This window comes from Diabrotica virgifera, chromosome 7 (genome assembly GCF_917563875.1).
Source record: "Diabrotica virgifera virgifera chromosome 7, PGI_DIABVI_V3a".
Taxonomy (NCBI): Eukaryota; Metazoa; Arthropoda; class Insecta; order Coleoptera; family Chrysomelidae; genus Diabrotica; species Diabrotica virgifera.
This window is the reverse complement of record NC_065449.1, coordinates 195,346,452-195,360,902: the sequence shown is the minus strand read 5'-3', so window position 1 is coordinate 195,360,902 and position 14,451 is coordinate 195,346,452. Positions and strand designations below refer to the sequence as shown.

The window sequence follows — 14,451 nt, the reverse complement described above, 5'->3', positions numbered from 1 at the left end:
TTTTTATGCAGAGAATTCAAATCTGAAATAAAAAATGGGGGCTCCCATTTAAGATTTTAAAGTAACCCCCCACCCCACCTCCGTGGGGGGTCGCGTTTGGTACCATTCGATATATTTTTCAAAAATATTAAATAATTGTATTTTGCAGTTTTTCGATCTGATGTTTATTTTGCTAAATATCGCGGGATTTGTATTTAAAATTTAAAATTTACCCCCCACCCCTCTCTGCGAGGGGTCGTGTTTGGTATCTATCGATAAATTTTTGAAAAATATTGAACGTGTAGTTTTTAGTTTTTCGATCTGACGTTCATTTCGCGAAATATTCGCCTTTTTCTTGTGAAATTTTGTGACTCACCAATTCCCTTACGCCCCGCTCAAATCGTCAGATTTTTTAAATATACACTGTTTTGCATGTACTTAACTTACCTTATCTTAATCTGACAATTTCGAGTATTTTTAAGGAGAGATTTTTTTTTCGGGCCCCCCTAAACGAACTCCCCTGTGTTAAGAGCCAATATATGGCAGAGATACATCTGCAGGGTACCACGTTTCTCCCCATATGATAATCTGACGCGCTCGAGTAACTGCAAAAATCCCCGCTTGGGCTCCCCTACCATTATTAAGTGTCTGACTTTCTGTATTAAAAAATAAAAAAACGTTATTTTTGTTTCACGGCATACCTATGTGATATTAGGGCATACATATTTGGGTGTGCAACACCTTATCCGGTCAAACAGACTCTCATATGATATTTTTTTTCTTATCAGAATGAGCGTTTTATTCATAATATCTACATAACTATTGACTTATATATTAGTTTATGGCAATTCATAAGTACGGGGTTATTGTCCTAAATGAGGTGAACGTCGTGATTTACATATATTCTACTGGCAGTGAGTTTTTTCAGTATTCTATTATCTTCACACAGCGTCGACAAAAGCAAATTTTCCGGATGAGCAGAATAGCTGTTACGGTAAATCATAGAATCTACTATTACTTTACACCTTGCAGACAGTTATGGTAAATTCTGTATCAATTTCCAAAAGTTCTTAGACCCATTTTTTCAAGTCAGATTGCTTTTAATTTGAAAGGTAATAAAATCAAGATAGCGAATACTACTAATATCCGTTTACAGTGTTCTCCGACGCCTTCCGACTCCTAATCGCCATTCTTCTTTATTTAACCATAGACCGTGAGGGATTTCTCTTTCGTCTAGTTCTTTTTTAATTCTCTCCCTCCAGCTTCTTCTCGGCCTTCCTCTTTCCTTCTCCCTTGTGGTGTCCACGCCAAAATCTGTTTCATCATCATCAACCCGTACTCGTCCACTGCTGGACATAGGTCTCCCTAGGCTCTTTCCATCTTTCTCTGTTTTGTGCGGCTTGCATCCAGTTGCCGACAATACGCTTGAAATCGTCAGCCCATCTGGTTGGTGGTCGTCCTCTGCTCCGTAGTGCTTCTTCTCGTGGCCTCCACTCGACAATACGTTTTGTCCATCGGTTGTCTGACAATCTGGCGACGCGTCCTGCCTAATTCCACTTGAGCGACGCGATTCTTTCGACGGCGTCCGTTGGTTTTGTTCTACGACGTATTTCTTCGTTTGGGATTCGGTCCCACAGGGAGACACCCAACATCTGGCGCTCCATAACCCTCTGAGTTATGCGAATCTTGTTCACTACCTTTTTTGTGAGTGTTAATGTTTCCGCCCCATAAGTGACTACAAGCAACACACACTGATCAAAGATTTTCCTTTTCATAGCTCAGTGTACCAAACGCTGCCCAGGCTAATCCTATGCAACGTGGGAGCTCACACGTCTGGTTATCTCTTCCCAACCGAATATTTTATGTCCCAAGTTCTTATAAGATGGAGTCTGCTCAATATCCATTCCATCAACAACAATATTACGATTTAGCACCAGATAAGTCATTATTTGCGTCTTGTTGATATTAATCTTTAGTCCCAGCTCTAAGGAAGCGTGATATAACTTGTTCAACATTATTATTGCATCATCCATACGATCGGCTATAAGGACGATGTCATCTGCGAATCTCAAATGACTGAGCTTCTCTCCATTTATGTTGATACCATATTCGTTCAGATCTGCCTTCTTAAAACTGTGTTCTAAAAGGGTTGTGAACAGCTTTGGTGAGATGGTGTCTCCTTGCCGTACTCCTCGCTGCATACAGAATTTATTAGTTTGTTGATCAGAGAGTCTTACGCTAGCCGTTGCATTGTGGTAGATATATTTTATCATGTTAGTATAGCGATGGTCTATTCGGCTTTCTGTCAATGCTTTTAACATTTTCTGCTGGTTTATGGTATCGAACGCTTTCTCGTAGTCCACGAATATCAGTGCCAATGGTTTGTTGCATTCCGCCGACTTCTCGATCAAGTTTTTTGCTACCAGTAAGTGGCCGTTAGTGCTATATCCGGATCTAAACCCAGCTTGTTCTCTAGGCTGATAGAAGTCTAACTTTGCCTTCAGTCTTTTTTGATAATTTTTGTGAAAAGTTTATATATGTGTGATAGCAGAAATCTGTTTAGGGATCCTGTCATATATCATTCTGTGTACATGGCCATGCCATATAAGTTATTTTGTTTTTATATCATCAATAATTATTGTATGTGTGACTCCCATCATGTTTCATATTCCCTCATTTGGTGTCCGATCTCTTCTTAGTTTGCCTGCTGCTCTTCTCCAGAAGCCCATTTCTATTACTAGTAACATTTTATCTGTTCTTTGTTTCCGTGGTGAAACTTCACTGTCATATTTTATGTGATTAGACTTTTAAGTATGGTATTGTGTATGAGCTATTTGTTCACCTTAGATATTGTTTGGTCCCACAGAGTACCGTCCATCATGGATATGGCTAGAAATTTAACATATCGGAAAAAAACGGGAAAAATTGAGAAAAAACAGTTTTTTTCGTTTTTTTCCAAACCATGGAAAAATTGAAAAAAAAAATGTGAAATTTTAAATATTTTTTCATTGAGGCTTAAAATTTGAAAAAATACCAATTTTAAACTCGTTTATATATTTTGTAAAACTATTAATAATAACATCTAAGATATTGTAAGTACAAACATTTAGATAGGGTTAAAAATTATAATTATTATTATCTAATAATTTAAAGTATAAAAACCGAAACTTCAAACGTAGAAAGCACATTATTTAACCACAGCACTCAGTGGTAATATATATTTTCATCTGAGTCTGAATCTTACGACCAAGCATCTGATTCAGACTCGAACCCCGCCTCATCATCCTGGACGGATAAAACCACATCTTTTTTTTTGTCAGTCTCTTCTAAAAGTGGATCTGGTCTAGCATTGTAAATGCATATCTGTTTTTCGTTTATAACCAAATTTAAATGAGTAGCAACAACTTCCGAATTTTATCCTTTGCTAATATATTTCGTTTGCTTGTATGTATGAGGCCGTGTAAAGACCAGTTTCTTTCTGAAGAGGCCGAAGATGAAGATCCATTTAAACGATTGGCAAAAGTGGCTGCTACACAAACCTTGCCACCATAATCAGGGGCGGATTTATTCATTAGTGGGCCCGGTGCTAATTCTTGTAGAGGGCCCTACCCAACTCTTTTTTTGACAGTGCACTTTAAAAATTAAAACAATATAAACTTCAGTACATTTAAAATTATGCAAAAGATACAAGGCTAAGACAAGGTAACGCATTTTTCTTTGTTTATTTTCAACAAATGCTTTTATGACACTTTCAAAATGGCACCCATTGAAAGACATCTATTTTTGTCAAACACCTTTAACTTTCAGAGCGATTTAAAAGCATTGTATTGTAAGATTTCCGAAAAGGAGATGTAAAAGTATACCTGCTAATCTGTTGCCATTTATGTCATGTCATAAAAGGGTGGTTATCGGGTGCTCCTTTCCTTTTCTCTCAGAAAAAAGATTATATGGAATTGTCAATACAACAATAATTTCAAAGTAATTTTTACAATAAATAAGAGGAGTTTGGTAGGGTAAGTACGACGGCGCGTCAGAATGCCAAATACGTAATTTTAGACAAATGTGTAGGTCTTCTGGGGGCCCCTTCAACCTGGGGGCGCCCGGTGCTACAGCACCTCTAGCCCCCCCCCTAAATCCACCACTGACCATAATATAACGGGATGAGTACTATTCGCACTATCCCATTAATAATTTCGACCAAAAGAATTCAGTTTTTTTTCTAAATTGGGCCAGATTTGCCACCACTTTCCGTACATTTAGATTTAGCGAATGAGCTATTTCAGAAATATAAATCTGTAGCTTCCATTAGTTGCTCTTCATTCAATTGTCCTCCTTTAAAGCTAGGACCAAGAAAATTGGCTGCAAAGTGAATCGGCTTGGAACAAAGTTCGTAGCGTCCTTCAACATATTTTAACAAGCTTTCGATAAGAGAACTAGTCTGGTCAACTTGTTGGGAATATTGTGTCTCTTATATACTTAAACACAAACGGCACTTCTGATAATATAGATCTATCCAGAATTTGTTTAGAATCTTGTAACAAATTTCAATTTTTCCAAATTTTTCCTTTTTTTCCTGTTTTTTTCCGGAAAAAACAGGCTTTTCTCCTTCGACCAATTTTTTCGGAAATTTTAAATCTCTAGATATGACTTTTCTACCCTGTGTTTTTTTGTTTTTTTATAGCAGCATCGAGTGTTCCGTCTTGAGTTACCTTCATGCTCAAGTACTTGTGTTCATCATGGTGTTTAATTTCTACCCCATCGTCTAATGTAATGGACTGCTTTGTTCCTCCAATACACATGGCTTCAGTTTTCTTAATGTTGACTTCGAGACCCCATTCGTTATATTCTTCTATTATCTTCCGCGTCATGTAACTCGAGTCGTCATGATTCTGAGCAATCAGAATTTGGTCATCAGCAAAATGCAAATCCAAAATGAATTAAACATGCGTATAATGCCATTACATTTTCTTTTCCACAGCTTGAGTGCTTGTTCCAGATAATTTTTGAAATTTATATTGAATATTGTTGATGAAAGTGATATCCAATGATCGATAACGGTTAAGGAAATAGAAGAAGAAAATGGAAGCAAAAATTTTGACACAATACGCAGTCAACAGTTTTAATTTTTTTTGTTAGGGCTAATGTCAAAATATCAAGTAATGCATATTACAAAACAATTAAAAAAAATTTGACCCACCCTAATGTATATTTGAAGAGTACAGGGGAAAAACAAGGAATGTCATATTTTATACATATTAAGATAAACACCAATAAAGGTTTAATTCTTCTAAAAACTACTTGGGAGATTATTAGCAGAATTCTAGCAAATATTAGTCCATAATCTTAATATAATATTAATCTATATTAACTTATTAATTTAATATTGCACCAAAAAACTGTTAACATTCCTTATTTTTGTCCAGTGGCGTGCAGACAATCCTGGTCCTTCGCCTGGATACAAATTGTTAAAAAATTTATATAGGGTGAGGCAGATAACTGGCCTATTAGAAATATCTCGAGAACTAAAGGCAACAGAATCATGAAAATTGGAATGAAGGGGTGTTGAGGGATGGTCTATTAAATGAAAATATTTTCATCTCTTTGCAACTTCCGGTTATAACGGAAGTTGCTTATAACTTGGTTTTTTTAATGGGACACCCTGTATATTTTTACATTTTTGGATTCTCCTCAATATCTTCTTTCATAAACTATGAGAGTTTGTAATATTATACAGGGTATTTTAAAAGATATTTACGTTTTTTTATTATTTTGGAATAATATTCACACCCTGTAGAATTGTAATAGTTTGACATTAAAAACTCTACTTACGTTCAAGTGATTTTTAATATAGTCTATTATTGTTAAGAATCATTAGTATAGCTAATTTTGAAATTTTAGTATACAGGGTTGGTCGAAACTCAAAATGAATATTTTCTGAGTTTTCCTAAATGGAACACCCTGTATTTTAGTATTGTAATGAAATGATATTTCATAGTACTTTTTTATTTTATAAGTATTTCCTATACCTAACTGCTTTAATTTGTGAGTTATTGGTGATTCAAACTAAACATTATTTGCAACAAAAAATACGTAAAATTTTATTAGGTTGGCCTTGAAAATATTCAATCACAAATAATTTTTCAGAAATAAATACATATTAATCCAGACTGATCCTTAAAATTACCAATAATGGTTTAGCTATCAAAATACCTACGTAGTTAAGATTGTTGGCGCGACTAACAATTAAGCACAATTTAAAGCAGTTAGGTATAGGGAATGCTTAAGAAATAAAAAAGTACCATAAAATATCATTTCATTACAATACTAAATACAGGGTGTTCCATTTAAGAAAACTCAGAAAATACTCATTCCGGGTTTCGACCAACCCGGTATACTAAAATTAAAAATTTAGCTATACTAATGATCCTTAACAATAGTAGACTATATTAAAAATCATTTGAACGTAGGTAGAGCTTTAGTTGTCAAACTGTTACAATTCTACAGGGTGTGAATATTGCCACGAAATTATTAAAAAACGTAATTACCTTTTAAAATGCCCTGTATAACATTACAAATCCTCATATTTTAAGAAAGAAGACATCGACGAGAATCCAAAAATGTAAAAATATACAGGGTGTCCCATTTAAAAAAACGAAGTTATAAGCAACTTCCGGTATAACCGGAAGTTGCAAAGAGATGAAAATATTTTCATTTAATAGATCATCCTTCAAAACCCCGGTATTCCAATTTTCATGATTCTGTTGCCTTTAGTTCTCGAGATATTTCTAAAGGCCAGTTATCTGCCTCACCCTGTATAGACTGATCTTTCTGGTTATTGTTCTGAACCCATAGTCTGGTCGATAGTAATCAGTTTTTGCTACCACATGGCGAGAAAAGCCAAAATTCATAAAAAGTGACATTCCTTGTTTTTCCCCTGTTCTCTTCATTTGTTTCTTCTCTGTTATTTGTGTTTATTTTACACACGCGCAGTAATAGTTTGAAATAAAATTCCAAATACAATTCCACACCAGCAAAAATCTTTTCTTTTTCTATTTTTAGACATTAATTTTTTTTATTTTGTTTTAGTTTCACACACAAAATTGGAATAACTGTTAATTGGACTCAATATAATGAACACATTAGCAAAAAAGTCTACATGCAAGTGAAAATGTCAACACAATAGGTTTCTACAAAACAAACATGGCTCTTTGTTTACCATACGTATCTGTGATTTACATATTTCTAAACAAACAGTTAATACCGATTTACAAGATTTGCTAAAATGAGGCACTTTACTATATTTATCAACCTTTTTGTGATAAATACTTGTATTAGGGTGCCTATATGGACCAACGATAATATAAAGCGTATCTATAAAGAAGTTAGACCAACTCGAGCTGATGTTTTGCCACATCAACCATATAATTATTTAAATCAACAACATAGTGCCAATTTGCAACCTTTAGATGCCTTCATCTCTTCTTCAAACAATGGATGGAACCAACTGTTACCCAAAACTAGTGTTAAAATTATTACCAGCAAACCCAAGTATTACAAGAAGAGCATTATACAAATGCCCAGGAAGAAGAAGTTGTACAAAAAACCACTAAAAGCTAGTAGTACATTAAACAATTACCAAAACCCAGTTCCTTATATTACGTACAGAAAGCCTAAAAGTAGCGCAGACTTTTTTATAATACCTCCGTCCAAAAGTAGTAATTTATATAATGCGTATCCTAAAGTTCCAGTACGTACAAATTTAATTAAGTATCAAAACCCTATTCAGGATCAACATTTTGCTCAACCCGAAAATATTCCACCAGTACAAAATATTCCGAAATTCAATCAACCGTTATATACAAACTTGGATCAATCCTTTAATATTCCTATAAATTCAAAGCCTGACACAACTTTTCCAAAAACATTTTACGCTCAAAATCAAAATGCCGAGGAATCGTTTGTTCCATCCCTTCCTGTAATACAACCTCAGCATTCCAATATAAACAATTATGATCCAGTCAAAAATAATTTACAAGGTCTACAAAATTTGGAAAACTTTGACGATTTCAACCCCAGCCCAGAAGTTGAACCAAATAAGAAGATAGTCACACCAACAAAAAATGAACCAGAATATTACAGTCATTTGTACAAAAATTATAGAGATGATAAAACTCATGAACCTGAAGAAACAGATATCCACTATAAACAAGAAGAAGACCCCGAATTTGAACGAGATGAAGTTGAAAAAGCTCCTGAAAGCACCCACGAATACCCAGCAGACATACCAACAAAACCTCTATATCCCGGAGAAGGTCTATGGGCTAAGCCGGGTCTAAAACACAGACCATTTATTAGTCAACAAAAATATGAAGATCTCAAAGAAGATAAAGAGACACCTAAAGGTTATGATACATTTGTAGTTGGAGAAAATATATTCGATAAAAACAAAAACAGATTCGGTCAGAACCTTGAACATTTTACACAAGAACATAACTTAAACAACAATGAACAGAATGTACCTGAAACAGTTGTGGTATCTACAACGGAGAAGTCATCTGAACAACAAAATTCTGAAAGCAGTGAAGAAAGCGAAGAAGAAGAGTTTGTTCCAACAAGATTGTACGCCCAAGTTCGAGCTACTGAAAACCAAGAGCATTTGCCAGAAGATGACGACGGCAGATTACGAGAAGCCATTAAAGAATCTAAAATTCATACCGTATATACAGAAGAAGGATACGAAGATAGTGCGTATGACCATGCAGGTCACGAGAAAGAAGCAGAAAATGATGAAGGATTCGAAGATTTAGAAAGAGAAAAACTAGAGAAAAAAGAAAAGAAAGTTCCCCATAAAAAGTATAATTTACACTTACCTAAATTTTCACGAACGAAATATTCTAATGGAGAAGGTTTATTAAGTGACGAAGAAATAGAAAGACTAAAGAAACAAGAACTTGGTTTGGAAGATGCTGATGCAGCTGGTACTCAGTTTGAAGAGCTCGATAACACAAATCAAACAGACGATAACAATGATACAGAGAATATTAACGAAGATTATTCCGAAGATGATGACGAAGATGAAGGTGAAGTAACGAAACCTCCTTTAAAACAAAGTAATAATTTTATAAGCACCAAAGAAACAAAAACAATGACAACCAAAGAAAAGGACGATGGCGGTACAGAGACCGAAATATCTAGTAAAGTAAGAATAATTTTACAACCAAACAATAGTACAAATTCAGAAAAATATGTTAAGGTTTATCCACCCAAAGTGTACAAAACCATAAATAGAAATAAACTTACTTTACCTGAATATGACGTATCAAGAACTACAGAACATGAAAATACTCCAGTGAATTTTAGCGGCATTTTTATTGAAGAAATCATCACAACTACGGAAATACCATTTACCAAATTACCAAGCTTAGAATTTGATGGTTACCAGGATGAAATACCCATCACTACCCTTCCAACTACTGCAATTCCAAAACCAACATATACTGATACTGATGAAACTTTAGAGAGCATAAATAAAGCTTTTTTAACACTAAATGCTAACAAAAGAATAAAACGATTCACAAATGATTTTTCTAATCTTAAACTTGAAGCACCACATTTTTTACCTTTGGTAAGTCACGAGCTGGGGAAAGTAGAAAAAAAGGATAAAGAAAAATATCCTTATTATGATAATTATGAAGAAGAAGGCATAAATAAAGACTCGCCCCTGAGATATGCAGAAAATTTAAAAAACATTCCCAAAAAAACTGGAAAAAGGATGGTATTTTATGAACAAGCAGACAAAAAAGTGCAATGCCCTGAAATAGAAGCAACATTAAATCCCATACCAGAGAGAGTTTCAGAGGCAGAAAAACAAAAGCTTGAGAATAAAACTCAAGAAGAGACTAAAGACAAATCACACCCAGACAAACAACCAAAATCACCCAGGTTATCAGGTCTAGGAAATCAAATAGACTGTTTAAAATCAAGATACTTTGGAAAAAATCCTTTCGACAGCCCGTTTTTTGAAGAACAAACAGTAGCTCCTTTAACTCCAATTTTTAATGAACTAAAGCCAACTTTTAGGAATAAAAAAAGTAATAATTTAGTGAAGCACAATGCTGAAAGAGATTACAGTTATAAACAAATAGAGTCCAATGACATTGACAATGATCAGAAAGACAGAAAATACTCGAAAAAAGTTAAGCATCACATGAGACTTTCAAATCAGTTTGGAGACAAAACTGCTACCACCCAAAATACGCCGAAAATTATTAAAAATGAAATAAATGACCAACCGAAAAAATATTTAGACAGTAGGAAAAAGGTTTACAACAGTAACGATTATTCAACTACTCCTTTAAATGTCCATACAATCAGTCTATTAACTACTCCAAAATATACAGTTACCCTAAAACCCAAACATATTTACCATCAAATTGAGCTTCTAGAATATTTGCCCGACCAAAAAAATAATAGCAAAAACCTCCAAGACCCAAAAAATAAACCAAAATCTTCGAAAAACTCTGAAACTGTAGATGAAGACAACCTTAAATTTGAATCTTCCAACAGTCAGTCTATACTTCATAATAACGGTAAAGGTATAACAAAAATTGAAGGAGGCAAAATACCACCATTTCTTATTTTTGACGTGAACAAGTTTCTTCCAAATCAACCAAAAGAAAAAGAGAAAGGACAGGTTCAGTTTGATGATCAAAAGCAATCAATAACACAAATAAAAAAAGCTGACTCAAGAGAATCAAAAGCAATTGACGAACTTCCTGAAGCAGAAGAACTTAAACGAAGAAGAAAAATACGAAGAAAGCGACCTCTGCTTCAAATTTTTGATGTTAATAAATTTTTACCTACAACTCCCAGTCCAATTTATATTGAACCTTTAAAAACTACCACAGTTCTGCCAAAGTACACAGTACTAAGTGAAGTATACTACAAGGATGATATAAAACCAAACGAACAGCTGAATGTATTTACAGATATATTAAACAACATTAAAAATTCATCTAACAACCAAGCAGCAGACACTTCCATTCAATCATCTGAACCTGCTTCAATCACGTTTGGTTCTAAAATAACTCATAAACCACAGTATAGACCACAACCACCCAAAAACGTTCAATATATCCAAGATTCATATCTTCAAGCTTATGGTGATCAGGAAATAGACGACAGTTATTATTCCTCACAAATAACTACATCAACCAATACGCCCTTAGTCACTGCTACACCTGTAAGTCCAGTTACTCACAGAGTAAGTCCCAAATTTCATATACGAAAACCTCCTAACATTTACACTCATCAAGGAATTTCTACACCAAGTCCTGAAATTTTAAAAGACAGGGAAGAAAAATTTAAGCTATATTTATCTCTTTTAGCAGCCAAGAAACAACCCAAATATACGAGCACAACGACTATAAAAAATATTCCAGTTTACCATCAAACAATACCTGTCACCGAGAAAGCCCAAGAGTTTATGGAAAAAACAACTAGGGTTATGGGGTTAATGCCCCCAGGAACCCAAAGATATAAGACAATCCATCATCCAAAAAGAGATAACAGTTTTCAAGTCGCAACACCAGGCCAAAAAATAATAAGAGTCAATAAATATTTTGTTTTTGGAATGAGGCCTCCCCCTAAACAGAAAATTATAATATATGCAGATTATGCTAATAGTAAACCTATTGTTAAAAATAATAATATACTGGTAAGAGGTAAGAGAAGTACTTCTAGAGGTTCTTATTCCTCATTGTCAAGAACTAGCGGTCAGTTCAGTGGAAAACAAAATGATGAACCAAAGTCCTCGGAGGAAGATGATGATTATGTACCACACAGACCGAAAAATTATTACTACGACGAAAAAACTGGCAAAATTGTATATCTTACAACAAAAAAACCTTTACAAAGTGAAGAAGAGGAAATTGAATACGAAGAGGTTACTGAAGAACCAGCATCCACAACGACGTCAAAGCCAAAACAGAATCCAATTTTTGCCACTGCAACTCCACCTCCTGCAGGGAAGGGTTTCCTTGATTTTGTGAATAAACTCAGACAAGCACCAGGATACGTACATATTCCTGATCCAACAACAACTGAAAAAGGGCAAGAAGAAGTTACACAAAAAATAACAACCACGATAAAACCCGAATCTACCACACCACCAGAATTTTTAAATATTTTGGCAAAAGTTAGACAGAATAGTCAGTACAAATTAATTGAAGATGAAGACAAGAAGAAAAAAGGTACAAAAAGTAGCACCACAACAGAAAGCTCTGAAGACATCGTGGACGATAATGCAGATGAGGAAGAGGAAGAAGCAGAACAATTTTCACAAGGTAATATACAGAACTCGCCTGGTGGTCAAAATTCTGCAGGAGCTTACGAACAATTGGGGATATTTGACGTAACAGACTTTATTCCTAAAATAAAAAATTATTTACCCAGAACATCGTATGATATAACAAAATATAAAACTATTTCAAGACCAACTGTTCAGCCAGCATCTGCCGAAGAAGAAGATGATGAAGAAGAAGTTCGACTTGCGCCAACCACTTCCAAACATTTTGTAATTTTTACCAACGAAGACGCAGTGTTAACTGATGATAGTGTTAACGAAGCAACGGCAACTAAAGAACCAAAAAAAGTGCCGATTACATTACAGAGAAGACGATTGACTACAAGTGTAACAACTACTGAAACGTCCACTACTTCTACCACAACAACAGAGAAGCCAGATCAACCAACAACTAAACCAGTAATAAAACTTCGAAGAAGACCCACGACTTTGAGGAGTACTAGAACTACTCACCGCACTTTTACAACAACAACAACAGTGAGACCTTCTGATTCCATAATTAGTCCTGTGGACAAACTTAGACGTAATAATTATCGCAGAAGACCCGTCAGAATCAAAAATGAACAAGTTACCTTAAGGGATTTAGATGAAGATGGGGAAAATACTACAAAAGTTTTACGCAGAAGATCTGACACTACGGAACAGACTACGCCAAAACAAGGAAGTAAATTTGTCGAAGCATTTAAAAGATATCACAGAAATAAAAAGCATGGTGGTAATTATAGAAAAGCAGAAAATGAAAACGTTGATGTTAAAGAACCTGAAAATTCAACTCCAGTCAATGAAAAACCTGTTGTTGTACCTCAAGATGTTGAAATCATTGCCGATTTCGACAAAACGAAACGTCATGGTGGTAATTATAAAAAAGAAGAAGGTGTTTCCCTAGAAAAGGCAAATATTCCTGAAGATTATGAAGACGCAGATGAAAAAAGTTCAGGAACTGATGATAAACCGTTATTAATAAATCTTTTGGCCAAGGATCAGGATCAGGAAAAAAACGAGAGTATTGAAAATTTAGAAACTGACACCGATGATGGTCAATCTCCCATTGCGTCACCAACCAAGCGAACTATACAAGAAAATAAAACTAAAGAAATATACCGTCGAAACAAACCAATTATAAGAAGTAGATTAGTAAACAATAAAGTGAAAAAACCTATTAAAACTCCAAATAGAAAATATTTCTCAACAGAGCCACCTCTGAAACGTTTAACTGACATAGTTCCTAAACCTGAATCATATTATAAAGATCCACTACTACCTTTTTCTGTAAATATGTTAGTGAGAGTTGACAAACCCAACAGTGATGAGATTTCTGGTATTTCAAGTGATAGCGCTGAACAGATTGACAGCGATGAAGAGGTTAAGGTAACCTCCAGAGATACCTCTAGTAAAAGACCGAACTTTATAAAAGATCCAAGTAAACGGTTGTATTATTATGCTCCGATTTAAAATATTGTAAATATGTAAGCTTTATGTTTAAGTTTTGTATTTAATAAATAGTTTTAAGTACAAATTTGTGTTATTAGTTAAATCCCTATTTTTATAGGTTTTTTCTTGACTATTAAACAATTTAGTTTCATTAATGAACTACTTCAGAACTAATTCCAGTCTTGCTCTTGTAGCCAAGGAACTATAATTAAATTAAACTTAATTGAAGTAGAAAGTCAGTAATCATTTTGAATGTAAGTTACAGATAACACAAAATCCCTTCTAAAGGTAGACATAAATCAAACGTTTTAAGCGAAACGCGAACAAAACCTTTGTTTGTTTCTAATTACTGAATTATGTGGGAGCTAAACTTAAAAGCTGCAATCTCCACTCCAGAAAATCAGAAGATTTTACAGAATACTGAAAAAAAAACACGTAAAAAAATATTGTTCTTCTTCTTCCTCATGTACCATATTCTTTCAGAACATTGGCTACCATCATACCTATCTTAATTTTATTCACTGCCACCCTAAATAGCATGCTTATACCAATCTTGCAAATTTTTCAACCATGAGGTTCATCTTTGCCCTGAACTGCGTTTTTCTGCAATTTTCCCTTATATGATATTTTGTAGCAACCTATATTTTAGTCCTCTCATTACATGTCCTAAATACTCT

At 34.4% G+C, this 14,451-nt stretch overlaps 1 protein-coding gene across 1 annotated transcript in view; it reads left to right on the top strand.

Annotated features, from left to right (window-relative positions):
* The window catches only part of LOC114333241 (uncharacterized), a 169,402-nt gene extending 155,543 nt beyond the window's left edge, over nucleotides 1-13,859 (top strand). The window contains exon 2 of the mRNA XM_050656163.1: nucleotides 7,066-13,859. Within this exon, the coding sequence (XP_050512120.1) occupies nucleotides 7,262-13,795 (6,534 nt within the window). The 5' untranslated portion in view covers nucleotides 7,066-7,261 and the 3' untranslated portion in view covers nucleotides 13,796-13,859. The remainder of the gene's footprint in view (nucleotides 1-7,065) is intronic.
* Nucleotides 13,860-14,451: the final 592 nt, after the last annotated feature.